At 57.1% G+C, this 27,892-nt stretch overlaps 1 protein-coding gene across 2 annotated transcripts; it reads right to left on the bottom strand.

Moving 5' to 3' along the window:
- Nucleotides 1-8,964: 8,964 nt before the first annotated feature.
- RBM10 (RNA binding motif protein 10) lies at nt 8,965-27,176 on the bottom strand. Of its 2 annotated transcripts, XM_031944989.1 has the most exons (23): nt 23,961-24,087; nt 21,996-22,185; nt 20,047-20,244; nt 17,193-17,262; nt 15,757-15,830; nt 14,155-14,241; nt 13,214-13,274; nt 12,816-12,992; nt 12,565-12,725; nt 12,364-12,461; nt 12,168-12,255; nt 11,672-11,861; nt 11,432-11,586; nt 11,226-11,349; nt 11,018-11,109; nt 10,765-10,929; nt 10,508-10,657; nt 10,331-10,396; nt 10,052-10,237; nt 9,881-9,955; nt 9,666-9,745; nt 9,408-9,579; nt 8,965-9,314 (listed from the first exon to the last, which is right to left on the bottom strand). In XM_031944989.1, exons 1-23 carry the CDS (start codon nt 23,975-23,977, stop codon nt 9,189-9,191), a joined length of 2,802 nt encoding a protein of 933 aa, XP_031800849.1. In that variant the 5' UTR covers nt 23,978-24,087; the 3' UTR covers nt 8,965-9,188. The 2 variants fall into 2 exon arrangements, with proteins under 2 accessions (XP_031800849.1, XP_031800848.1); XM_031944988.1 differs by lacking the exons at nt 8,965-9,314; nt 9,408-9,579 and adding an exon at nt 27,096-27,176 and having other exon boundaries at nt 9,654-9,745; nt 23,961-24,090.
- Between the last annotated feature and the right edge of the window lie 716 nt (nt 27,177-27,892).

Below are 27,892 nucleotides of genomic sequence, written 5' to 3'. Positions count from 1 at the left end.
AAGACCTGGGTTCCAGGCCTCCCTCAGCAGGGCTACAGTAGCTGTGTGATTCTGGGCAGTTGTTTAGTCTCGGTTTCTTTCTGTGTAAAATGAAGCCGAAAATGGCTTTACATGAATGCCACTATTTGGGAAAGTTTCAATTTATTTTCAGGTCCTCTCTCTCTCTCTCTTACTTAGGCTAACTGCCTGAGGACTCATCCCCATTCAGTCATCCTCCACATTTCTTTTGAAGAGGTTTGGGGGTGTCTGGACTCTTTGCAAATGTCTCCAGCTCAATCCCACTGATGTTAGGATGAGCTTTTACAAAGAAATATTTACTTCAAAGGTATAATCACAAACAAGGAAATTTCCTCTCCCAATATTTGGGGTTTCATCTTGTTCCACCTTGCTTTGTCCCACGGGAGGCAAGAATTGAGGTTTAGGGTTAGCTGGGTTCCTCTGGAGCACAACCCTAAGTTCCAAGGCCCAAACCTGCTTTGTGTCTGGTTTCTGTGGGCTTCCTTCTCCGGCTGGCTCGATGCCAAGTCCTATCTAGAATTCTGGTTGTAAGGTCCCCTGGCTATTACTGGGCTGGTGGAACCACCATCACCGCTTGCAACTGAGGACACAGAATCGAAGCAAACAGGTGGCCTGGTGTATTGGTGATCACCCACTCCTAGGCACATCAGAAAAGAGAGCCACTGTGTCAAGGTGGAAAGATGTAGGCTGGTCTGGCTACCCGGCCAATCAAAGGATGTGACTCCTGCCCACGAGGCTGTTTCGTTCTCTTTCTTTTTGAAAAATCAAATTGGGTTTGATGATAGTTTATGTGTTTTGTTTTTTCAAAAAAAAAAAAACACAACAGATCAGAGTTTTATTTATTCAATGTTTTGAATTTTGTTAATTGCTTTGATTTTCAGGATTTCTGTTTCGGTGGGTTTTTAAAATTTCTCTTGGTTTTCTAAGTGTTAGGTTTTTTTTTAGCTGCATACCTAATTCATTCATTTGTTCTCTTTTGCCGATGAAAGTTCTTAGAGCCACAAATTCCCCTCTAAGTATTTCTTTGGCTGTATCTTAACATTTTGGTATTTATTTCATCTCATCATTTTCATTCTTTCTCTCTCTCTCTCTCTCTTTTTTTTTTTTTTTTGCTGAGGCAACGGGGGTTAAATGACTTGCCCAGGGTCACACAGGTAGGAAGGGTTAAATGTCTGAGACCGGAATTGAACTCAGGTCTTCCTGACTCCAGGGCTGGTGTTCTATCCACTGCACCACCTAGCTGCCCCTCATTTACATTCTCTTTAATGAAGCAATTGTTTTTTGACTCAATGTGAGCCATTGTTATTAAAGCGACAAGTTGTGTAGTCCGGTTGCTGTTGCTGAGGATGATGGCAGAAGATGGGACAAACACTGGAATCTAGGTTAGAAAGGCACTGACAAATTGGAGGTGAACATAAGTGAGAGGCGAACCCAATGCAACAACTAACATGCAGAGAGAAAAGGTTCCTCTGGGCTGGTGGGAGAAGATTGTTTAGTAATCTGGGGGTGGGGTGAGAAGAAAGGAATGAATACAAGAGAAGGGAGCAACTGGAAAATGAGAATCGTTGGCAGGATCCAAAGAAATCGTGTTTATAAAGTGCTTAGTTCGGTGCCTGGCACACAATCCGACTTATATTCATACATACACATGTTGTTGTTTATCGAGACCGTGACATCGGGGAGGTGCCGCCATGACATGCAAGTGAATTGATTTCAGGGAGGCAGGGTTGTACGGGGTCGCCTGCCTCACTTTCCCCTCCAGAGCCAACTGGGTCCAGCGGCCAGAGAGAGATCAGGGCAACTGGACAATAGGAGAATTTGACCTTTTTAAGTTAAGGTCGTCAACAGGTCTCAGTGGGACTCAAACTCTCTCTCTGTCTCCTCTCACACACAGACATACAGACACACAGACACACATACACTTGTCCCTTTCCTTCACCTTCTTCAAGGAGTTTATAGTTTAATGGAGGAGCCAATATGCAAATAACTACTGTATGTACAAACAATATACAGAGAAAGGCGAGAAGCAGCTCTCTCTCAAGAAGCTCCCAGACTAATGTACAGGTATGTCCGGACTAGTTATAGTCAAGATAAACTGGGGAGTCTGGGGGCGGGCGCCAGCACGGGGTGGGGGGGACAGAAAAGGCTTTCCGTAGAAGGGGGCGATTTGGCCGGGACTCCAAAGGAAAGCCAGGGAAACCAGAAGGCAGAGTGTGCTCACCGGCAGCTGCCAATATCACCTTGGTGCCCTCTGGGGTTATTCTTGGTCATGAGTAAAGGGGAGTAGCAAGGCCTACCACACCACACACACACCACTTACCACATACACACACAATGCTCACTACATACAAACACACACAACACTCACCACATACGCATAACAGTCACCACATAAACACACACAACACTCACCACATATACCCCCAACACTCATCACACACACGTAACACTCAACTACATAGAAACACACACACAACACTCACCACACCTCACCTTACACACACTACATAAACACACACATCACACACATAACTCACCACATAAACACACATTACCACACACACGTAACACTCACCACATACAAACACAGCTCACATACACACACCAGACACACACACATTTCAACAGTCACACTCGGAATGTTCCTGCAGGATCAGTGAGCCCCCACTGGCTGCATGAAGATTTCTCACTGGGTCGGAGTGGTCAAGGCCCACCACGGCCCACATACTCCACTCTTTTGGCATTTGAAGACTGTCAAATGAAAGGAGTCCTTTGATTCCTCAGCATCTGGGACCTTTCCACATCACACACATACAAAACCAGTTCCCTAGGCCGGGTGCAGACAATAAGCCCTGTTCCCTCGCTGACGGAAGAGTTAAGAAACAGGCCAAGTTCAGGTCTCGGGGGTACCTGAGCTACCTTTCCCCCCAGTAATGGCAAGAGTTCATTTTATGAGCAAACTTGCCCTAAGCCCCAACCTCAATTAGCCTCTTGTGGCTTCCATTGCTCTAGGTGAGGGCCACCGTCAGGCTTCTGACCTGTCCTCTACCCTAGCAGACAGTCGGCAGACAGTAACGGCCAGACATTGATTAATTAGGGACAAGAGAGCCCAAGCTCTAGCACAGATCCGGGACCACTACATCGGGGACCTCTTCTCCAACTCTGCTTTGGTCCTGGCTGCTCAGCTAGTTATAAGTCCACTCAGTCACATTTGGAGTGTCGAATTTTGGCACACTCTGGCCGCAGCATTCTCTGTGAGGTAACAACCTAGTGCTGGTCCGGATCACTCCTTCTTACCCAGATCTCTTTTTCTGGTTGTACATTAGCCCTTTACATTCTGGAATCTTCATGGGGTTAGAGACACTGGTGCTCCCTCCTTGCCCCTCACGTACCGTGTTTCTCGGAACATACACGGTTGTTTATGTCTTAGATTGGAATGGGGCACCTAGCGTTGAGCACCCTTCCTGGCACAGTGAGCCCTTAAAAATGCTTCTGGACTGACTGGCATGCGGATCCGTCTCCATTCCGTTCCTTATTCTGAAAATCGGGTCAACAAAAAGAGAACTGATAAATGAGCCCCGCTGTAGTAGCCATAAGCTTGCTTGGGCTCCCTTACTACTATCCCAGGGCAGATCACCTTAGCCCTGTGCCTAGATTTCACATGCATTCCTGGACTACGAGCTGACATTTCTTCTACGGAGTTTTCCCTAGTTTGCTTGCTTTCTTTTTAAGCTATAGCTGGGGCGCAAAGCCGGTCCCTTTCTCAAGACGGCTGCTCGGCAGCCACTCTGCAGGCATCTCAACAGCTGGACTCCTCCCTCTGGGCCCCACTGCCCCCACTGTATTATAGTTGGGAACGTGACAGAAAAATGCTCTCCATGTGGCCGAAGTGCTTCTCTAGTATCTGGGTTCCTAAGGGCTGCAGCAGATGGGAATTCTATTTTTTAAATCTCGCAGCACATGTCAAGGTGCACATTTGTTCTCTCTAAGGCCTATAGAAGGGGGACAGAAAAGGACATTCCTAAGTACGGAGTGGACACTGAATATGAGAGGAATGAGGGCAGCTGTTCCCTTCCCTAATCAGGCACATGCCGTGCTGTGAAGCGGCCCATCTTTTTGGCAGTTAATTTGACCTTCCAAGAAGAGAAAGGCCTACTGCTCTTGTGGCTGAGACAAGGAGGATATTATTTCAACTTCCTGTTCCTCAATAAAAGGCCTCGATTTTGTACAAGTGAACATCGGCAGCATGACTGGATGTCCTCGACTCGTGGCTCCCCCTATTCTGTTCCCTCGCATCCATGATGGCCCTTGACCCTCGTAAGCCTGCTGTCACGTGGACAATAGCAGGATGGCCAAACGCTCAGCTACGCGTGGACCAAACAGTAACGACTGAAATGTCCCGTTTGGCTCTCGCATCCTCTTCTGCTGTTATTACTGAGCATTCTAAAAGGTTCTCAAGGGTTACTACTGAGCATTCTCAAGGCACCTTCTCGTGCCCATAGTCAGTGTCTAGCGGGATTTCATTTCTTCCACCTATCTTCTTTTCTACGTCCTGCACACTTCTAAGCGGAGGGGACAAAGTGAGAACATCTGTTTGGAAGCCAGTCCTCTGAGCCATAAGCTCGGAGCTACTGGGATAATTGCTGTAGAAGCAATCACGCTTGGGGACAGCGCGAACGAGGAGGTTGAAGTAAGGTCCCTTGTTGTGAAGTCTCCTGGCTCTTGTGGTTTTGTCCAAGACAATGATCCCAAGTCACAGCCTTTTGATCGCTCGTAGCTTTGCTACCTTTGGTGATCTTAGGCGTGTAAGGAGGTTTCTCTTCTGAGCATGCAGGGGGTCAGGTGGTTGGCAACCAGTTGCTTTTTTCAGTCAATTTCTTATAGTGTGAGAATATCATACTTTTTTTTTTCTTTTTACCAAAGATTTTTCCCTTTCAATGTGAGATGCACTGATTTTCATTATGCAAAAACTCCTCAGCTTGATAAAAATCCTTCTATTTAGTCTCCTCCCATTATTTTTATTTGTTCAGGGGTTATTTTATAACTGAAATATATATATATATATATATATGTTAGTGCAAAAGGTCCACAAGATTTTGGACTTTTTTTCTTTCTTTGTATGTCTATCGCTCTAAACGCCGAGCCCCCACCGACACTTAGTAAACTGCCGTTGTACTTGGTCACTAATTTAAAGCTTATCAAATTAATAGACGTCAGGCTGGAAAAGGGAGCTAATGATCTGGACAACAGCTGAGATCCCCAAAGATCTCGACAGGCTCGATCTAAGAAAATGAAATTTAATAGGGACAAAAAAATGGTACATTTGAGTGTCAAATCTTCATCGAGTACAAGAGGAGGCAGGAGTAGACTCTCAGTGGAATGCGCACTCGAGATCAGTTAACAGCAATAATGGTGGCCAACAAAAAGCTAATGCGTTATAATCTCCAAGTCCCCTTTGAGGCTGACATTTGAGGCTGAGATCTCACCACATATGGTCAGAAAAAGGACCGAGAGCAAGGGATGACAGCTGGATGTCTCAGTCCTGCACTGAGACTCGGGCAGTGAATGCGTATAGACCTTAGCCTCAAGTGTATCGTGTAGACCCTCTAGGTGCTTAAGAAAGTCACAGAGTATTTATTAAGCACCTACTCGGTGCCAGGGACTGTCCTAAGGGATGGAGATACAAAGAAAGGCCAAACCAGACCCTGCTTCCAAGGAGCTCGGACAAACGTGGCTAATGACATGCAAACTCTAGATCCACACAATATCTCTACGTGTTACATTGGAGCTGCTCAGCAGAAGGAAGGCACTGGAATGAAGAGGGATCAGGCAAGGCCTCCTAGAAAAGATGGAACTTTGGCTGGGACTTAAGGGAAGCCAGGAAAGCCAGGTGGAGGTGAGGAGGGAGCCAGAAAAACAAAAGCCCAACGACTTCAGACGCGGAGTATGTGGTAGGGATAGGGAAGTCAGGTGTGAGGAGATTGGAAAAGGAGGATCCTCTTCTGGTGTCACTACCGGGCATTTTCAAGGGTTATGATGTTCTCATGCCTATAGTCAGTGTCTATCGGGAGTCTGTTGGTTCCACCTACGTCTACAGAGCAGGAAGGGGCCAGGCTACAGAAGACTTTATAAGCTACACAGAGGAACCGCTAATTGACCCTGGAGATAAGAAGAGAGTCCTTGGTGGCGACCGACCAGATGATACGTTCTGACTTGTACTCTGGGAAGAAGAATTTGACAGATGAGTGGAAGATGGAATGAGTGACAAGTTGAGGCAGGAAGAAGCAAGCTATTTCAACAGTCTATAGCATCAGAGGAGAGAAGGGATGTTGCCAAAGGGGAAACGACAGTACTTTATCACTAATTGGCCATTGATGAGGAAGAGGGAAGAGCTGCAGGTGACCCGGGTTTTAAGTCTGAGTGATGAACATGGGTGATGATGTTGATGGTGACAGAGAAGTCTGGAAGGGAGGCAAGCGAGTAAGTTCAGTTTTGAACATGCTGACTTTCAGCTGCCTTCAGCAGAGATAACAAACTTGGCTCTGCGCCACCAAACTTCCGAGTGCAACCCAGAGCAGATTAGAATGGAACTGGGAAATGTTTAACAAAATAAATAAAAATATGTTCTGGTATTTTGTGGTTTTCTAAGTCAACGGGCGGCTCGTAGGGATCAGTTTCTATCTGTCTTTGACAACGCTGCTCTACAGGATGTCCAGCTGGAGATGTGAGAGTGGAGGCCAAGAGGGTTAGGACTGGCTCAATCTGGGAATCTTCGGCAGTCAGGGATCAGGCTCAAGGGAAGAGGTGACCTCCCACAGGGGAAGTCATTGAGGCTCAGGGCTAAGATGATCAGCCCCTGGGATAGTAGCAGTAAGGGAGCCCACTGAGAGGCGGGGCCCAGCCTAGCAGTGTCAGCGATTGGACCCGACTTAATCCAATTTGTGACATGCTAGAAATGAGTGGCCATTGACTGGCCTGATGGCCCATCGTCAGGAATTAGTGAAAAAGAGAAACACTAAAGAGATCATTCAAGGAAAAGGAATAGAAAGAGAAGCATGCCTAAGACAGAGAGCCTCAGGAGATGCAACCTGGATGAAGATCCAGCAGAGGAGGCAGTAGGAAAGCAGTCAGGAGAGTGGCAGACTGCAGATTAGTGAGAGTAGGGATGATAGAGGGGGGGAAATCTGCTGGGAAAGCCAGGAAGAATGGGATTCCTTCTCCATGTCCAGAGCCTGGCCTGGCAGGGTCAGCTCTTCACATGAGCTGGGATTAGTTGGGCAAAGAATCTGAATGACTTGAGATAAGGAAGGGAGAAAAGGGAACTCTCACTGAATGGCTGGACTCTCAGCTGAGAGGGAATAAAATGGTTCACAAGTGCTGCTGCAGTGTAGATAGCGAATCGAGATAGAAAAGGACAGCCTTGCCACAGCGGGATCCCCATCGAGATCGACACCATTATAAATTTGTAGTGCAGTATGGTTTGTTTCAACAGTGAGCGTGGGCAAAGGCAACACACGGGGGCGATCGTCTAAGGCTGAGGCCTGGCAGGGCAAGCTCAGAGCTAGAATAAGGTGGCAAGAGATTCGAGAGGACAGCGTTGAGTTAAAGCGGCTGACCGAGGGGTCGAGATGAGGAAGGGAATGCAGCCAGGGATGCTGGGATGCGAGGTGATGGCCTGGTTAAATATCGAGGCGGGGAACAATCGGAGGTCTCGAGGAGAGCCAAGGACAGGGTTTGCCGAACGAGATACCGAGAGGTTCACCAACGCAGATCGGCCTAGGTAACAACTGAGATCGGCCATTTTGCAACATCACAATGGAGGACCTCAAAGCGGCCCTCCTGGGGCTGTTGCTAGAACTCAATGAGACAATCTCTCTTCAGTGCTCTGGAACCCTCAAAAGTGCTAGAGAAAGCAGCTCGTCCCATGCCTTGGAGGTTCCAGAGGACGGTCTGGGTTTAATGCTCCCGAAAGGCCTTTTCTACAATTTGGGAACAGGTGCTCGAGATCAAGCTGACGTCAATCGTGGCGTGACTGTGCCATCAGTGGATGGGCTTTAGCCATCGAGGAGCGCCTCTGGCCCTGTGGGCTTCTCGTCTGTTCTAGCAGAACCGGGTCCCCACCGAATTTCTGTCGGGCTTTTCTTTGCGTTTTCAGTGCTTTGGCAAGCATGGTACCTCACGCACAGTAACTGTTTAAAAAATGCTCGTAGACTGATCGGACCTGCCCCCAGTTCGTTTAGGCCTTTTCAGCCTTGGCTCTTCCCTCTCGTCTTACCCTGTCCCCTCCTCCCAGCCACGGGGTGCAGAATCCTTGTCGGGTCAGTGGGGGCGATCGGCGCGTCCGGTGCTGGAAGGGATGACGACATTCTACACGGGAGGAAACCGAGGCCCAGGTTAGGGGACCTGTCCAGTCACACACTAAGCATCTGAGGCTGCCGGCAACGTTTTGGTCCTGTCCTTAACGGGACCCCAGGGGCCTCCTTCCATTTGCTTGTGGGGCACCTGTCCCACAGGACATAGGGCAGGAGTGGCTGTTCTTCAGAGCAGAACCAGGGTGAAGTGAGAGAGCTAAGGCACGGCAGTGCAAGGCCTAAGGACCGCACAGCAGTACCTCCTCCCCCCCACCAGCCCTCTCCTTTGGAGGATCTAAGTCTGCCGGCCAGCCGGCCTTAGGCGAGTCGCTTCCCCACAGCGGGAGGGGTGTGGGACTAACTGACCCCTAACATTCCTTCTGCCTAAAGCCAAGTCTGCTTCTGAAAGCCCAACCTTTCCTTAGGCATCATGGGATTTGCGCTTGCCAGCAGATCCCCCAGCTGGGGCAAGGCCATCGGAAAGCCATGGTCCCCGCTCTCAGGCTGGCCATTTCCTGAGCCCTGGTGCCCGGGATCCCAGTGTGAGTGGCACCCGGGGCAAAGGCCCGACCCCACCAACCTCACAGGCTCAAAGTCTGGGGCTTTTCTGGTTTTATTAGAAAAAGAAGAGGAGAGTCGGCCAGAGGACAGGTGAGTGGGCAGGAGCCATGGCTTCCCAAGAAAAGAGACAGGCTGGAGGGAAGGAGGGCCAGCCAACAGGCCGGGCAGGGCTGCCCTCTTCCCTCTCTTGGAGCCTTAAGGTCAAGGCCGTCCCAGATGGGGGCTGAGGCAAGGGGGTGGGGAGGCCTGGACCAGGGTCTACTCTGCCTCGTTGAAGCGAGTCAGCATGGTCTTGTGCAGGCTCTCCTTGTAGGACTCGGTTGCGGTGATGCCATAGGAGCTGCCCCGAGCCCCCAGTCCTGAGCCACGGACACGGGTCTGGGCCTAAGAAGACAGAGGGCCAGTGGTGAGGGGGGGGATGGCCAGCTGCTCTGGGGACCCAGCCAGTGGAGAGGAAACGGGGCGGGGCAGGCGCACCTCGATGGGAGTGATGATGCCTTGCTTCTTGCGGCCCAGCCCGCTGCCCTCCTTCCAGCCCATGGCCTGCAGCATGCGGCTGCCGATGTTGTCGCTGCCCAGCCCGTCTCGGGTGGGCTGTTCGAAGTCCCTGCAAGAAAGAGTGGAAGAGGGTGAGGGTGAGGACGGGTGGCTCAAATGGGCCAGGGCTTCCCTCATCCTGCTCCTCCCGGGCCTAGGAGCCCCTCGCGGGCCACTTGCAGTGGCCGGCCTCCAGACTATTTCCTCTTCTTGGGCTCCGGGGGCTCTGGGATGCCGTACTTCTCCCGACGCTCTGCTGCCCGGTCCCTGTACTTCATCTGAGGTGGAGAGAAAGGGCCCAGGTCAGGGCAGGGAGAGGAGTGAGGCTGAGGTGGGGAGGGGGAGGAAGACGTACAGGGAGCTGGGGGCTGCGGGGGGAGAAGATGCACGGGGAGCCAGGGGCTGGGCCTCACCTCCATGTCACTCTTCTCCAGGGCTTCCAGCTCATTCTCAGACAAGTGAGCCCGCCGGTGGATCTCCAGGTTTTGCTGGGGAAGGAGGAACGCAATGAGCCTGGCGCGCTGCTCCCCGCCCATGCCGCCCTGACCTCCACCCGGGCCACCCCCCTCCCTGACACAACATACTTTGTGCAACCCAGAAAGCTGCTGGTGGCGGATCAGGGCCTCCTTGCTAGGGAACTGGCGTCGGCAGAGAAGGCAAGCCAGCTTCTGCCAGTCGGTCAGCCTCTCCTCCCTCTCCGCGCTCCGCTCGGGCTCCTCCTCACTGTCACTCTCACCGCTGTAGGCGGCCACCAGTCCCCGGGGTGGACTCTACGAGTGGAGGGGGCAGCTTAGTGCCACCGAGGGCGCCCAGACGGGGAAAATGCCCACCGCCAAGGCCATCCCAATCAGGGGGCTCCTCACCAGGCGCTCATCACTCGTCAGCTTCGGCAGATCCATGGTGGTGTGCTGTCTCTCAGCCAGCGTCCCCTGTAAGAGGGGACGGCACGGACTGGGGTCAGCACTGGCCCAGGAACTGGAGGACGGCAGGCAAAGAGGGCTGGGAAAGGCTGGGGGCAGGGGGAGAGGGGGAAAGAGTACCTTCTTTTCCAGAATGGCATAGCCAGCGTCAGCTGTGGCCGACTCCCGGCGCTCGTCCTCCCGCAGGGAGCTGATGGGTTGGAAGCTGTTTTTGAAGTTCTCCTTCTGTTTGTTGAGGCTCCGGGCCCAGCGCTCCATGTCCTTGGCTATCTGCGGGGGCAGAGAGAAAACTCTGGCTCCAGCCTGCTTTGGGCCGCTGCCACGCCCCACGTCTTGCTCTCCCCATCCGCCCACCCAGTGGCGGCGGCCTTCAGTACCTGCTGGGCCGTCTTGGTCTTGTGCTTTTCCTTCTTCTCCTTGCCTTCCTTCAGGCTCGGCCCCGTCTCCTTGTGCCCATCAGTCACCTGCTCCAGGGCAGGGACGTAGGTGCGCCGCTCTCCATCCCAGTAAAGGTACTGCTGGCTCTGGGAGTTGTAGTAATACTGCCACGGAAGGAGAGAAGCCGGGTTGATGCGGCTCCCCGGGCCCCAGGCGAGCCCTTGTCCCTTGGCGCCCTTTCCCATCACTCACCTGAGAGTTAGGATCATAGTAGAGTCCTGTCTGAGGGTCATAGTAGTAGCCCGATGTCTCGTCATATTGGTAGGTGGAGACGTCGGGGATGGCTGTGGGAGAGGGGAGAGAGGGACGTGCCAGGCTGCTTTCCCCGGAGATCCAGGAGCCCGGTGCAGCCTGGGGGCGGTCCGACGGGAATCCCAACCCAGCCCCCACAGGTACTCACGGTACTGGCCGTAGGAGTCCTGGGCGGCCGGACTGGTAGTGGGTGGTGGGGCAGAACTGGGTTGGGCTGGGCTGAGCAGCTCAGCTTTCAAAACGGCAGGGGACACGATGGTGTAGGGCTGGGCCTGGGGGACACGACAAGACAGGACAGGACAGTTCCACCTCTGCCGGTGTGGGACGTGTCCTACCCCCCCCACGATGGCATACCTGGGCGTTGGGCACCATTCCCGGAGCACTGGGCCCCTCGGCCCCCGGCTGCGGATACATGCCAGGCATGGCACTGGTTTGGGCCCGGGGAAAGGCCTGGATCAGAGGCACGGCATCAACACCAGGTACACAGGGGTCCAGGGTAGGCTCGGTGCCTGATGAGGAGGAGTGACACGGCATTGAGGCAGGGTCTCGTTCCCTGCTCCCCCAACTCTGACGATACCCGTGCCAGGCCCTCACCTGCTGCGGCGGGGTCTCCCTTGGTGTTCGGCACACCCAAGGCCTTGGGGGCACCCTTCAGGTAGCCGCCGTGGCCGTAGAGCGTGGCCTCGTTGCTTGGGCCGCAGTAGGCCTCGTCTTGCTGGTAGTAATTGTAGTCTGGTGCTGGCTCCTCAGGTGCCGCCCAGTTCCCCTCCCCAGGCTGGGATGCCTGTGGGATGCGGTAAGGGATGCTCAGGTGAGGCTGGGCACCGGGCAGGGCCCCCCGGGATTCAGGACACTGCTGCTGCCTCCCACGGCTCCGTGAGCTCTTCCCAAGGTCACACAAGATAGCGAGTGGCAGGGCTAGGATTTGAACCCAGGTGGAGAAAAGTGCCAACCTCATACCTCCCCTTGGCAACTAAGCCTGGGCCCAGCAGCCAGCCTCTGGGGTTTCCAGAGAAGCAAGACAAGGGGGCGTGAGGCCCCCAAAACTCCCGAGCCCTCGGTGTGAGGCACTGGGAGGAGCCCCAAGTACCTGTGAGATGGCCCACTGGGCGGCGGCGATTGCCGTACTGGCCACAGAAGCAGCATTGATGCGGTTGCCATCATTGGAGGCCATGTCCCTATGGGAGAGATGGAGCACAGGGGTCAGGGAGGCCCAGGGGACCGAGGGGCCACAGAGGAGGAGCAGGGGCTTGGGGGGCGGGGGGGGGGGGGGCGGCGTGACCCACCTCTTGGAACCCTTGGCAAACTCCACATTAATGGTCTTGCCATCGATGGTGAGGGGAGGGTGGAGAGCCTGAAGGATCTGCAGCAACTGAGCAGCCTCCTGCAGGCAAAAGGCAGGGTCAGGCTCCAGACCGGGGTCAGGCCCTGCAGCCCCGCTCCCCCCAGCCCCGGGGGCCCCCTGGGCCCCCCTCTGCCGCCCTCACCACGATGGTGGAGAGCTGGATGAAGGCAAAGCCTCGGTTTAGCTGGGTCTGCTTGTCCTTGATCACGCGGACGTTGGACGAAGACAAGACGGCATAGGGAGCCAGGGCTCCCAGGATGGAGTCCATGGTGCTGTGGGGGTTCAGGTTGCGCAGGATGATGGCTTGGAGACGACAAAGAAAGGTATCATGGGGGAGGTCGGCCATGGCCCGCCCACTGCCAATCATGCCTCGGGGCCCCAGGCAGCACTCACTGTCATTGGCGTTCTCTGAAGTGGGCTCAGAGCCTTGGGACAGGGCCTGGGGGGGCAGGAGCCCCTGAGCTGGGTAAGGTTGGGGGAGGGGAAGCAGGCCCTGGCTCAGCTCCCGGCCGCCCAGAGGCATCAGCTGCGGGTCCAGCCGTGAGCCCAGTGGCATCTTCTGCTCTGCTTCTAGAAGGAAAAAAGAGGTGAGACCACTGGCCCTTGGAGCTACAGCGAGTGCAACCCCCCCCCACCCTTGCCCCTGCAGGCTGGCTTTCCTGGGATCAGCCCCCCCCCCCCCGCCCCCCCCCCCCAAGGGCAACTTTCTGGGGCCCAGCACAACACCCCCTCCTCAAGGCCAGCTTTCCTGCCTCCCCCATCCCCGGCCGGCTTTCCTGGACCCAGCTCACCTGACTTGGGCACACCACACTTGAAGCATTTCTCTCGCCGTTTGAAGTTCTGGACTCCACACTGTAAGGGAAGCAGAGGCCAGACTCGGCATGAGGGGCAGATGGGCGCACAATGGCTCCCCGACAAGTCCCATCTGCCCTTCCTCAGGCCCCCGCCTGCCCCGCTCCCATCTCTATGCATGCCGGCACCCTGGTCCCTCCCTCTCCTCCAAGAAGTTCGGCCCCAGCCCGTCCTTCCTTGGCCTTTCAAAAGCTCCCGACTGAGCCAGGCGGGCCTCAAGGCCCTCCCCCACTCAGTCTCTCCCACAGCCCAAGCTCCGGCCCGGCCCTCGCGTCACTGGGCCTTGATGGCTCCTCGGGCCAAGTGTATCGGCAACCCTCCCCCGACTCCCTCCCCCAGAGGGCAGCCTCGGGGTCACCAAGAGAACCACTTCTGCGTTTCTGCCCCCGCAGCCATCCTGACAGTCCAGAGGAGGATGGCACATGCCCAGGATCAAAGAGCCAGAAACCCTCCTTGGCCCTGACCCTGGACTGCTCCCTCCCCTCCCCCTCCTCGGGATTAACAGAGCTGCTGAATGCATGAATGGCGCACCCCACCGAACCTTCTTGGGGATGGGGGGGGGGGGCAATAACTAAGTGAGTGTGAAGGAAAGCTTCACTTCATCCCACTCGGCTACAGAGGCTCAAAGCGGGAGCCATGGGGGCATGGGGGAGGACGCCGTCATTGTAAAGCCACACTTTCCCCACAGCGTGAGATGTCCCGGCACGGACCCGGAGCGGCGGGCCTCTCGAGGAGTCTAAATGAAGGTCTGGGACTCGTGGGGCAGCAGGGAGTGGGGGAGGGCGGGAAGAGGAACCCGCTCGGCACCGGTTCCGGCTCTAAGAAGTCTGGGGATGAGGGCGTGATTTTCCAGCGGCCCCAGCCCTCCTTTGCCTCTCACCTTGTTGCAAAGCCAATCCTCGTTAATTTTGGGTTTGGGGTCGCTGTAGTGCATGGAGACCTTCTGGCCCAGGATGCTGAGGGAGTGCTGTAGGGAAAAGCAGAAGGCCGTGAGGTCCGAGCCCAGGGGGGCAGCGCCTGGCACACACCTCAGCACAGGAGGAGAGAGAGTGAGCCAGCCCTTCAGCTGAGTGGATGAAGGACAACAGGGAGTGGAGGGAGGGAGGGAGGGAGGGAGGGACAGAGGGAGGGAGGCCACGGCCGCAGGGGGTGGCCCCCGGGCATTGCCGCTGCTTCTCCGGACACAAGCACGCGCACGCACACGCGTGGACACACACCAGCAGGCACGCACTGTCTAACCAACAGCAATGGACCGCTGAGGGGGCCACACTGGGGGCCCTGGGCTACCCAGGCTATGCTCGGGGACATGAAAGAGAGGGATGTAGGGAGAAACAGAAATGTGGAGAAGAAGAGAGGGAGAGAGGGAGAGAGAGAGAGAGAGAAAGAGAGAGAGAGAGAGAGAGAGAGAGAGAGAGAGAGAGAGAAACAGAGAGAGAGATAGAAGGAGAAAGAGAGAGGAGAGGGGGGGAGAGAGAGAACAGCCACAATCAAAGATTGCACCTCCTGCCGGGGGGGCCTTCTCCCCCGCGGCCCATCAACCACACTAGCCTTGGCGTCCACAGCTACCTGCTGCCAACCGAGGCCCAGACCAGGACGCCACACCTGCCCTACCCTGCAATATACAAATGGCTGCCGGCTCACTGAGCTACGAGGGGACTCTGGGCCCCTCACACTTTCCTGAGGTTGTACCTTGGCCTTGAGGTGGAAAAAAATGGGAGGGGAGGGAGAAGGGGGGAAGAGAGACACGTATCAGCCTGGCCCTGCCTAACCTGGTTCCCTTTGACAGCAACCTGCCACGCGAGGAACCTGTGCCCGGCCCTGAACCGATCACTCTGGCCACGGTAATGGCTCCTGGGGCCCCAACCTCGGGGCCCCTCCTCATTTGCCTGCGTTGGGGGCATTCACACATGGATGTGTGCTTGTGTACCAGCGGGGAGGGGGGTGGGTAGGAAAGACCAACAGCCAATCCAAACACACAGAAAGAAAGGAGACCGAGCTCTTGCCAACAAAAGCCTCCGGAACACCCCCAAGGCCACTGCGGGAAGAGGGGGACGGGACGGCTCAGGCCGGTGGCTTAAGCAGAAAGGAGGCGGTCACCTGGGGCCGCCTCCTGGTACTAGCACAGCTACGCCTTGGCCGGGCCAGAGGGGGTCGAGGGGAGAAGGGGTTCCCCCTGCTCCGGTAAGGTAAGCCCAGCTCCTGCTCCAAGGAGGGGGGCAGAGATCCGTATGACAAAGGAGAGGGCGCTCCGGGACGTCGCTGGCCACTCCTTCCTCTCGGCGAGCGAGGGGAAGGAGGGGGCAGCGAGGTGGGAGACGACTCCTCAGGAGGAAAGGGGAAGCCAGGACTGAGGAGGGCAGGAAGACGGGGGGGCAGGCAGGGGGCCAACCCCGGGTGGGCGGCTGGCGCCCGCGGGCGTGCGCCAGGCAGTGCCGGTGTGTGCGTGGGGGGGGGGGCAGGGTTCCAAGTGCAGCAAAGCAACCTGATTGGCTTCCATCCATCGTGCAGCGTCCTGCAAGTGACTAAACTCGACGAAGGCGAAGCCCCGGCTCTGACCTGGAGACAGCATTCAGATACAGACGCAGTGGGTTAGTCAACAGCTGGAGACAACGGGCGGGCGTTCCTAGGGGGGGCTGGCAGGGAGGGGAGGAGGGTGGGGGGCGAGAGAAGGAGGGTGAGAAGGGCCAGGGGTGGCACCGAGGGGACAGCATAGGCCGGAACTGCCCACAGGGGCTCAGGGGCACCGCCAGCTTGGGCTGCAGGGAAAGGTGGGGGCCAAAGCGAACCCGATCCTCCTCGTGGGGGGGGCAGTGGCCGGCCCCCCGCTTCCAGGTAGCCCAGGCCCGGATGCCCCCTAAGTGTGGCCGGGCTGGGAAAAAGCCCTCCCAGGGCCGTTCCAGGGGGAGGGGGGGCTCGGAACAGAGGCCGGAGAACGAGTGAAGGAGAGTACCTCACCTCGAAGGCCCCATTAGATGCTCCCAGGAAAGCTATGGTTCAAGGATTGGGGGGCGAGGGGGTAGAGGATTGGGAATGGAAATAACCCAGTTGGCTCTAGTCGAGGAGGGGCAACGGGTGGCAGATGAAGCCCCAGTACCCAAGTCCACGTGGGCTGAGAGCCTGGGGTGCAACTGAAGGCGAAAGGGTCAGCTACAGACTTAGCTTTCCCATGTCCCAATGTGTCCGGGCTAAGGCGTGAACTGACCGACAATGGCTCCGTGCCTTGAAGGAGGGGATACGGGAAGAGAGGCCCGGATAAGGCTCCCCGGCCTTCAAAAAAAGGTCAATGGGCAGAGCTGTCTCAGGAAGGACTAGAACCAGCGGGTGAGAAGGAAAGGGGGACGGTGGCGGAGAGAAAGAGAGGAAAAGCCAAGAAAGGAAAAAGGCAGCACCGGGCTGAGTGATCCCCACTGGGCCTCAGGGCCTCAGCCGCCGGTCCTGACAGCCTTCGGCCGGAACTGGCTGCCAACCTCCAGCCTGCGGTGACGGGCTGGGGCCAGCGAGCCACAGCCCCCCCCCCCCCCTCCCCTTCCCCCACGCCTTCCCCAGCACGGGCAAGTGGCGCCATCCCATCTGGACTTCAACACAGGCTCTCAGTGGAGGAAGGGGACGGTGGGCACGGGAGAAAACCACCATCTCGGATGCTCGGGGTCGGCTCCCCAGGCTAGGGAGGGAATCGGTCCCGGGCTGAGCTCGGCACCGAGCCTCCGCTCGCCCCGTCAGTCAGCCCCTCCCCAGACCAGCACCAACTTCCGGGATGCCCCAGTGGAGGAGCTTCGGGGAAGGAGGGAAGGAAAGAAGAAAAGCAGCCGCTGATGTCAGCTTCAATGGGGAGGTGGGGGGGGGGGGGAAGGGGCAGGAAGGAAGAGATGCACTGGCCAAGAGCAGCAAGAAGAGGGGCCACTGGGAACAAAAGCTCACCTGATGACTTGTTCCGCATTAGCCGCACCTCCCGAGCCTGGATCCCGTGGGACTGTAGTTGTGCTCGGATCTGTGGGGGTGGGGTGGGGTGGGGGGGTGGGAGACACAGAACAGAGAAGTCATTAAGAGTGTGGGGGGCACAGGCCAGAGGCAAGCTGGGAGAGAGACCTCTGGGTGACCCCGGTGGAGAGAGAAAAGGAAAGAGGCCCTGTCCTCCGCGAAGCCCAATGAGCTAAAGCCAACCGGTCCTTAACACTGAGTCAAGAGAGAAGGGAGGGACCGGCACCAAGCTAGAGTCAAACGCTCTTCTCGTATCCTCTTTGGGGCTACGGAGACCCACCAGGGCCACACCCCAAGCAACAGCCAACGAGAGCTTAAGCTGACCTCCTGTTGCAAAAGGTCAGAAGCCAGAGGTCACCTCTAGGACACTATCCAGCTTTGATGGGAAAAGGGGGAGCAAAGAGCAGTTCACATATTGCCCTGGGAACTGTAAACTTTGTTCTTTTATGTTTTGGTTGCCCTATTACAACACCTTACGCTTTTCTTGGCCACCTTACGCATCAAAAAACCCAATTTGTTTGAAGTGGCCCAAGGGTGCCAGGAGAAGGAGAAAGGGTAAAAAAAAAAAAAATCTCATATAAGATGCTCTCTGGTCCCCCAAATCATCACTCCCACAACCCTCGTTCTGGGAGTACCGGAGAGAGCAGACAAAGGCATTGTCGGCCAAGAAGCGCCATCCTCTCAACTCCTCCTCCCCGCCCTGTGGCCCAGAAAACCTTATGGCAACAGATGGTGACGGAACCCAGAAAGGGTCTCACAAGAACACACCAAAGGGGCTCAGGGACCACGGAACCGCTGGGCCCCGCTTCTCCCCTCATAATCTCACCCATTCTGAAGGCTCTATTCAGAGAATTCTCAGAGCCAAATGGTCCTCCCCTCCTCCCCCAGGATCTGTCCATGTGCTTACTGCGCCCTCACCACACCTGCCCCACCAACCCCGGAAACTCTTGTCGGCCTTCTCATGAGATCTGCCCCCTTTCCCGTTCCTGTTCCTGAGGATCCTTCCAGCACCTTCCTCTCTCAGCTCCAAAGTGTGCAGTCATTCGGGACTCTTAGGAGAGCAGCACACGTAGGAGGCAGAAAGAGGTCTGGTTTGAGAAGTAAGGCGTTTTCCCTCTGCCGCTTCTGGCGCTGACTGGGCCTGGCCTCGCTCAGCTAGAGAACGAGGGAGATCCCAGAGGCCATCGTCACGGTCCTTGTCACGCCCTCATGCTCGGAGCGGAGCATCTCGCCCTTTCCCAAACTCCTCCCGTTGGACCTGCTGGCCGAGGACCACCCCTGCCTTGGTCTCCATCTCTGTTCACGCCGTTCTGTCATCTTCTTCCCTGCCCCATCTTAGTCTCAGGTTGTTTTGAGCCCATTTCTTCCACGAAGGCCCCCTGTCCCCCAAAGTCCCAGGGCTCGGCCCTTGGAACTGCTCCACCCTCCCCCGGGTGGGCTGGAGGACCTCCCCCCCAATAGAAAGTAAGCTCACAGGGGGATCCTTGTGGGCTTTCTCTTCCCAGGGCCTTGCCCAGAGCACACTAAATAGTTTGAGAATCATAGTGGATGACGGGGCAGTGAAGTAAAGGTCACGTTCCAGGCTCTGGAGGAGGCTCTCGGGAGGGGAAGTCATGCCCTAGGAGCAGAGAGGGACGGAAGACAGTAGGTGGCTCAGGGGAGGAAGGGGCATGTGGGGCTGGCACATGGGGATGTGAGCAGGGGGCCAGCTCGCCCCCACTGCAGCTCCTGCTCTAACAGGCGAACAAGAAGCAACTGCATGAGACAGAGGGCCCCTGAAGACGTGAGCTGGGAAAGAAGCCAGGGCAGGGCCTGGAGGGAGGGGGCAGGAAAGAGAGGAAGAGGAGAAGAAGGAAATGAGTCTGATGGCTTAAAAACTCCATTCTGAGGAACGGTGGGAGACAAGGTAAAAGCACTCTGTTAGGGAGCAAGGGAGGCTGGCCAAGCCCCCGAGGGAGCCCGGTACAAGGACACGGTCCTTTGGCCTGGGCTCCAGGGCCCCTTGTAGGCTCTGGGGCCAGCTCTCGGGGGGGCCCAAGCACGTGGATAGAAAACACTCACATCTGTCTTTGGACTAACCTCTGCCTTCCTTTGCAATTCTGTTTTTTATTTTAATGTTTTTAAACCCGCTTCTCAGAAGGTCCACGGGCTTCACCAGACTGACGCCCGAGGGGCCGCGCCATGTAAAAGGTGAAGAACCCTGGCTCTGGGGAAGAGGCAGGACTCCCGGAAAGCCAAGCAGCACCAAGATGCCCCAAGCAGGCCATGCTGAAGGGCCACAAGAGTCTTCAGGGGGAGGGGAGGAGCTGAACCCCAGCTAAGTGGTAGGAATTGGGGGAGGCGGACAGGTTCAAGTCAGCCACCATGAGGCAACGGGATGATGGCTGACCCGGCTTTGGGGAGGCTTCCAGCCCGGGGAGGCTTCCAGCCCGGGGAGGCTGCCCGGGGGGAGGGACAGGAGACACACGCACGCACACGTGGGAGATGGGCCAGCCACTGTTGACACACGGGCCCTCCCCAGCTCTCTGTGAGGCTGGGCTGAGGGAATATTTGCTCCCCAGGAGGATGCAAGGATCCCTGAGCCCTGGCACTGGGTGGACGGAAGCACCAGGGATGGGACTGACTCCCTGTTTCCCAGGAGCCTAGCGCGCTAGGCTCATGGCAGCCGCCTACCGTAAACCCCACTCCCCCACAACTTCCCTTTTAATTTAGGAAGAGCCCCCCAACCCGGATCTGGGGGAAGGTGGGATCAGGGTGGCAAGAAGGGGCACAGCACGGCCCCAAAGGCACGTACGTCGTTTTCTGCAGCTGCCTGGGGCAGCATCCTCAGCATGATGATGTGACTGGCCTTCTCCTCCTCCTCCTCCTCCCCTTGCTCGGTCCGATAGTCCTGGTCTCGGTAGTCCCCATCTCCGGGGAAGCCCAGGGGCTCGGTAGGACTGTCCCGCTTACGCTGCTGCGTCTCAGAACCTGAGGAAGCCTCGTAGGAATCCTGAGCGACAGAAGGGGATGAGAAAAACCAGGCAGTCAGCCCACCGTGGGTCTGCAGTACAGCCACGCTGCTCTCCATGGCTTTGAAAGCCAGAAAACTCAGGGAAGCCAGGGCCACGGGCAGGCGGGGCCCTTCTTGGGCCCACAGGGATGCCCGCTGCCCGTGGCCTCCCACTCACTTCTCATGGTGAGGCTGGCCCTTCCTCTCCTCAAGGGGCGGGGGGAGTGGGGGGAGCAGAGGCTCCACCAGGTGGGAGACCGAGAGAGGCGACGCAGCTCAAGGGGTGGAGGACAGCCGCCCACCTCCCTAACACAGGCACCGCCATGGCCCAAGCTCAGGGCGGGCCGACGTTTCCAGAACACGACGGCCCGAGCTTGAGACTACCCAGCTGCCAACGCTAGCTTCATCCTTGACCCCCAGCACAGAAAGGGGGGAGAGGGCTTGTGGATCCAGCAGCACAGGCTCAGCAAACGAGGCCCCGCCCCTGCCCTCGATGGCTGGCATTGATTTATCAAGACCCAAGAGGCCATCTGGTCTACTGCCCCCCAAAACCAGGCTTACACTCCAAGCAGGAGGGAGAAAGGTCCAGCAATGACAGGAAGGGGCGGGAAGGAAAGCAGGCTCACCTTGGGGGGGCGGGGGAGAGAGTGTGCAGCAAGAGCAGCTCACCTGCCATCTCTGCCCAGGCAGTCCCAATCGTAAACGCCAAGGACTTTTCACAGCCTTTCCCGAGGCTGGGCCGTCTCCTTGCCATCAGCCGGACCTTATGTCCCGTGCCTCCCTCCTCTCCCTAACATCCCACGGCCCCAGCCTGGCCCAAACAAGTCAGCCAGAAGCCACGACACCCTTCCCTGGGGTGAGGGCAAGAAGAGAAGATTCCTACTCCTAAAGGACATTTGGGCCCGATTCTTCCTCTCCCCGGTAAATGTTTCTGGTAATCCTACAGAAAGCCACCATAAGGGCCCTGGCTCTGGTCTTGAGAACCCAGGCAGATGCCCCGGCAGCCCACTGGGGGAAGAAGAGACCGGGCCTTTTTCTGCTTCTCTCCTCTGGCTGAAAGCTTGTTCTAAAGCAGGGGCCGGTTCCCCACCGAAAGCTAAGGGATGTTGAGGTTCTCTGAAGTTCTCCTCCCAAATTTCCACAGGTTCCCTAAATGCCAGACCAGGGGGTCCACACACAGCACCTTAGGACAACAGGACCCAGCTCAGGGGCAGGGCCCGAGGCCAGTGACTCAAGATTGTTCTGTGGGTGGCGTGAGGGGCAGCGCCTCCTACGGTGGGCAACCCCCCTCGTCCCGGCTGACCCTCCTGATTACACAAACGTGGGGCTCCTCGTCACCCTAATGTGGCTTTCTCTGGGTGTTCTGCAAGAATCAAAGACTAGTTTGGGGGGGGGGGGGCGGTGAGTGAGTGAGTAGGTGAGGAAGAACAGACCTTGTGTGCTCTGGAGGCAGAGACAGAGACAGAGAATTAGAGATGAAGTGAGTGTCTGTCCCCAGAGACCAAGACCTCACTACCACCACCTCCTCCTCCTCCTCCCAAGAGTCCTCCAGAGACAGACAGGATTATGGCATTCTCAGAGGGAGAGCTGGGTGAGAAAGGAAAGGCACAGCCCAAAAGGCCTGAAGGGCACGGGGTGGGGCAGGCAAGGTCAGGCCCATCATTCCCTGGGAAGAGCACGAGGCTGGGGCAGCACAGACGGGACCAGGCCAGAAAAGAGTCCATCTGCCTCAAGGGGGTCTCGGCACTCACCTCTGCGCTCTGCTCTTCAGATGAGTCATCATAATCATGGCGGGGCTCCTGGCTGCCAAAGTCCCGGGGATAGGAGCGGTAATCCATGTCCCGGTAATCATGGTCTCTCTGACTCCGGCTGTCCAGCCCGTCGTCCTGGAGGCCACGGTCAGTGGCGCCATAGCGGCCGGTCCTGTCTCCACGGCCACCTCTGGAGAGGGGAGACAGCGCCGGGTCAGTAGAAGCCTTTGGGCTCCTATCTCTAAAGAGTGGGCAGGGAAGACCAAGGGGGAGTGTAGAACCCTAGGTCTAAATCCAGCTCGAGCACAGAAGTTGCCACTCCTGAAAGGGCTCAGTGGACCCACCTGCAGCGGCCCACGCCCCATCCCTACACAAGGCTCAGGGGAGGGACGGGGAGCACATTTCCTCAGAGAGGCAGCCATTGAGCTGGCCGCTGCCGCATGCTAGCTGGGAAAAGGACAGAGAAACAAGGGGGAGCCTTTAGCCTGGGAATCGATCACCCAGTGCGACTCAGAACAGCCCCCGGAGTAGCCGGGAAAGAACCACAAGCCAGCCTGGGCCCAGGCCCGGGGCTCTCTACCAGCAAAGCTGGAGCTACTCAGTCTTGCCGGAAAGCCTGGCAGGGGCTGAAATGACCAGAGCGGCACTTTGGGAGCCGGAGGACCTACTTTCTTTACGAGGGTCCCTTGAGAATGAGAGGTAGTGCCAAAGATTAACAATCCCAAACTTACAGATGAGAAAATCAAGGCTTAAGAGAATGTTGGTGGTCTGCCCAGTCCTGATCTTGGCCCGAAGCACTGGAGAGGGAGGAAGACCCCCCCAGGGCTGGGCAGAGTGGGGCAAGGTAAGCCCTGCCTACGAAATGGAGACAACGATCCTGGCATCTTTTTGTGCGCTGCTCGATGGCACCATCTGTGCGGAGGTCAGAGGCCATGGGGCCTCAGGAGCTCCTGCACAAACTGCCCACGCGAGAACAGCCTCAGTAGAGACCTTATCGAACCTAAACGGGCAGAGCTACCAGAATGTCTGGACCCTGACCCGTGATCTCCGGGAGGGATCTGTCCCCAACTTGGCGCTTCTCTCAATCACTGAGCACGAGAGGGAGCGCTGAATGGTGAGCCCGTTGACCTCCAGGGCAAAGCGTCAAGATTTTCTGCTCAGGGAGGGGAAACGTAGCACGGTCCAACCCCTACCCCCCACCCTCCCAGCTCAGCATCGTCTCAGGTTCCAAGGCAGGCCGGGAGTCCTCTGCTACCTGGCATTCCCCACCACGAGAGCCATCACATGCCCACGCGGCCACATCTCGGCCTGGGCTGTGGGGGGAGGCCCTCTGGCTGGGCACAACTGGGGAGGGGGACACAGGGCCGGCCCCACCACACGGCAATACTGCTTCCCTCTCTGCCGTCTCTCTCCCAAGTCCTGGCTAGGCTCCTCAGAATCAAAGGGAGGCCGATGGAGCCATCCCGTCTGTGGCCCAGCATCCCAGAAGAACGCTAGCGTGAGGCTGTCGGGGACGGGCCTTTCTGCTGCTGCTGGCAAGGCAGACAACGGGGCCACCAGAGCAGAGGAGGACTGTACCCAGTCAGCTTTCTACAAAGAATGGCCCCAAGATGTCGGGGGGGGGGGGGGGGGGGAGGGGGGACGCGCAGGGATCAGAAACCTCACTTCTCACACGGTCCTTGAATCTTTCTTGAAGGAAAACATTAGAATCCCAGCTCATTCAGTTTGAGTCCCCTTTTCACCCTTTCCAAACAAACCAAAGTAGACCTTAGAGAAAATCAGAGAGTGCCCCTCGTTTGTGCCACACGTGCCGGTCTCCAGTACAACAACTTCTCTGTTCCTCGCGTCATATGTGCGGCGGACACGGGCGCTACCTGACATTCACCAGTACCGTGTGGGAGCTCAGTAGAGACCCAGGGCCCAAAGAATCCTCACTTCTGGATAGCCCCCTCCCCACAGTCTCACCGTCTTTCATACTCCATGTCCGGGGGGGGCCTGCTCCTGGGCCGATGGCTCCGCCTCACTTCCCAGCTGCCACCAGCCCTGCTATTGCCACCATGCTCCGCCAGCCTGTACAAGAACTCCCGTGAGGGATCTGGGAAGAGAAAGGAAAGAGGGGGTCAGGAGCAGCCCAAGCCCATCCGGGCAGGGCTGCCTACCCAACTCCTGGCATGGAGGAAGAAAAAGACAAATAGCAGCAGCCAATCTGAATCGTCTCCAGCATGAGAAAGCTGGGGTGGGGGAGAGAGGAAGAGGGAGGGAGAGAGAAAGAAGGGGGGGAGGCAGGAAAGAGAAAGAAGGGGGGGCAAAGAGGGAGAATGAGCCCGGGTTGCCACTCTGTTCTGACTGAGAATTTCCAAGTGTCTTTGTATTTTGGTTTGCTCTTATGTAAACAAACAAGAATTATTAACAGTAAACACCTCAGAGGCCCGCTGGGAGAAAGCACAGATACGAGCACCTCTTAGATTGGCTAAGATGACAGGAAAATGATAATTGGTGGAGGGGGTGAGGGAAAACTGGGACACTGATGCATTGTTGGTGGAGTTGTGAAATGATCCAACCATTCTGGAGAGCAATCTGGAACTAGGCCCAAAGGGCCATCAAATTGTGATCCCTTTGATCCAGCAGTATCTCTACTGGGTCTGGATCCCAAAGAGATCCCCAAAGAGAGAAAGGGTCCCACGTGTGCAAAAATGTTTGTGGCGGCCCTTTATGTAGTGGCGAGGAACTGGAAACCGAGTGGCCGCCCCTAGTTGGGGACTGGCCGAATAAGTGATGGGATACGAATGTTATGGAGTATTATTCTGTAAGGAACAATCAGCAGGATGGTTTTCGAAGGGTCTAGAGAGAGATACATGAACTGATACTAAGTGACGTGAACAGAAGCAGATCAGTGTAACAGTAACAAGATTACCTGATGATCTGCTGTGATGGGTCTGGCCCTTCTCAGCAATGAGGTGATTCAAGGCCATTTCAATACATCTGGGAGGGGAAATGCCAATCACACTCAGGGAGAGAAGTCTGGAGATCGATTGTAGATTGAAACATAGTGTTTAAACCTTTTTTTGTTTGTTTGCTTTTTTCTCTCGTGGCTTTTTTTTTTCTCCTCTGGGTCTGATTTTTTTCTGCCCAACATAACAAATCTGGAAACATGTTTGCACATATTTATCCTATATCAGGTGCCTTGCTGTCTTGGGGAAGGGGCAGGTGAGGGATGGAAGGAACAAAATCCAAGATACAAAGTTTAACAATAATGAATGTTGGAAACTATCTTTCCACTTGGGGGAAAAAATACTATATAAAAAAGAAAGCACGGCTACATGCGAATGAACTCTTAAAGGGCCAGAGAAATGGCAGGTGTCATTTTCAGTCACACACCCAGAAAAGAAGTGACAACCGCCAAGAACAGAAGGGGCTGGCTCCCAATCTGTGCCAGAGCCCAAGGTCAAGGCCAGGTGAGCCTGAAGCACTGTGAGCCGCCCGGTTCTAGCTTCCAGGTAGTCCTCCTATGCCAGTGCAGGGGCTCAGCTGCCTTCCTCTACGGCTAGAACCCCGCTCCCCAAATGTCCTGGAAATGACTCAGGATTGAGCTCAAGCTCCTTGTCTCCCAGAATCTGCTCCAAACTATCTTTTGCACCTTTTCTTCTTCCCCAGGTTTCTTCCCTTTTGTAGTCTGGAGTGAATACCAGGCTCCCAGCTACCTCGGGTTGGGGAGGGAAATCCTGGAAGCCCCTTGGAGCACAGGGGGCTTCAGCACCTGTTCCCTCTGGAGCCCTGGTTTTGAAGTTGGACTCCACAGCCAGATGGGGGGAAGGCGCAGATTGTTATTGCCACTAACTGAAAGTGAGCATCTCCGATTACATCAAGACCCGGATTCCGAGAAGGCTATGGCTTTCACCAGGCGGCCCTAGAACCTGGGCCCAACTGGCTCGAGGAGCTCCAGCAGGGTGCCAGGTGTGGCTCAAAAGGCTGAGCCCAGGCCGAGACCTTGGAGGTACCTTTTGGTCACGGCTCGGTGGAGAAGGGAAATCCCTTCCCCCCCTTCAGGTGGGTTCCCGAATCTCCCTCACACATCAAGTTTCCACAGCCCTGCTGGCAAGTTTACAGAGTTCTTTCCTTACAGTCCAATAGCCTCAGCCCCGTTTTTCTGAAAACGGTGAGACTCAGCCTGCCCGGGAGAAGGGCTGGGCTGCAGTTTGGGGTCAGGCCCCTGATTGCCAGGGCTGGAGAAGCCCGCCGATCCGGGTGGGCCAGCAGAAGCCACCAGCGTGCATCCTTTACTAAGACGTTGTTGCGGCTGCCAGAGCCCCACAGGTGAGGCCAATAGAGGGCCTTCTCAAAAGCAGGGCAGATAGCGGGCCCCGGCAACCGGGGCCAAGACAGGGCTGGCTGGGATCGTCACTGGTCAGCACAGATGGGATCCCACCCCTCAGATGGCAGGCAGAAGGAAAGAGAGAGTGGGCGTAGGAGTGGCCTCTAGACTCAACCGGGAGACTCAGCCTAGCCTCTGCCCGGGCAAGGCTGGCAAGGTACAGAGCTGCCCTCGCGAGGGTTCGGGGAGAGGGCCGCGCAGGAGGAGGTGTTGGGTGCCCGAGCAGTCGCCAAGCACATGGCAGAACTTGGGGATGCCCCGGTTGGGGCCTGGCACTGGGGGGGAGCCAGGAGGCCAAAGGAGCGGCCGTGCCAGCTGCCCCGCCCGATCTGGGCCCCGTCCAGCCGCCTGCTCCCGTCATTCATCCATCTGATCCTCCCCAGGCCTACCGCAGCCTCTGGGGAGGGAGGAGGGGGCTGGAGAAGAGGGGAAGGAGGAGGAGGGAAGAGGGAGGGAGAGAAGGCGCCAGGGAGGGGGGAGGGGGGAGGGGGGAAGAGAGGAAGACAGAAGAGGAGGGTAGGAGGAGCGCGCCGCCGCCGAGAGCGCGCACGCCCGCTCGGACTCGCGCCCGCTCGGCGCCCGGGCCTCTATTCCGCACCCCCACCCCCGGGGGCCGCCTGCGCCGCCGCCGCCGCCGCCGCCGCCGCCGCGGGTCGGTGCCTCCGGGCCAGGTCAGCCCCGGCCCCATCGGGCTGCCCGCCTGCCCTCCCCTGGGCCCAGCCGCTCACCTGCCGGGTCCGGACCGTGAGGCGAGGGCTCGGGCACATCACCCGGCCTCCGCCGCCGCTGCTACCACCTCCCTCGCGGGCACGCGCGCGCGCGCCCGCAGAGTGCTCAAGCGCGCCGGCTGTCACCGGGGCCGGCCCGGGCCCGCGGGAAAGCACGGCTCGGACCACGGCGAAGCTGGCGAAGCTGGCGAAGCTGCCGCTGCTACCGCCGCCGCCCCCGCCGCCGCCTTCCTTCTCCTTCTCCCCTTTCTCCGCCCCGGGGCAACCCACTGCTGCCTCCCCCTGGCTGGCCCCAAACTACCAAGTGAAGATGGCGGCGGCGGCGGCGGCGGCGGCGGCAGCTCCGCCCACCCCTCGCCCCGCCCCGCCCCTCATTTTCCCGGCCCCCAGCCGCCCAGGCGCGAGCCCGACCCGTCCCGACGTGCTCTGTCGGGCTGGTGCGCCCTCTCCCGAGCGTTTTTTTACGGTGAACCGCCAAGTCCCCTCAGCGCCTCTCCGCCGAGTCCCGCCCCTAGCTCCTCAGAAGGCGTGGCGATTGGCCAAATGGGCGACACGTCCGCCTAGAGAGGAGGCGGAGTTCCGCCTCACGTGATTCCAGCTCGGAGGGGAGCGGACGAGCCCGACAGATGGGCTCCGCCCCTTGGTCCTTTAGAGCGTCGCGGAAGGATCTTTCCTCGAGCTAGACTCTTTTGGCGCCACTGGACGGAGTGGAAATGGTCGCCGCACTTCCCTTTAAACTCCCTAACTTGGAGTGACCTACTACGTTCTCCGTGCCTTGCTGACCTTTGCGAGCCATC

The sequence above is a fragment of the Sarcophilus harrisii genome, chromosome X (assembly GCF_902635505.1).
Source record: "Sarcophilus harrisii chromosome X, mSarHar1.11, whole genome shotgun sequence".
Lineage (NCBI taxonomy): Eukaryota > Metazoa > Chordata > Mammalia > Dasyuromorphia > Dasyuridae > Sarcophilus > Sarcophilus harrisii.
The sequence above is the reverse complement of the archived record's forward strand: the minus strand, read 5'-3'. Positions and strand labels throughout refer to the sequence as shown.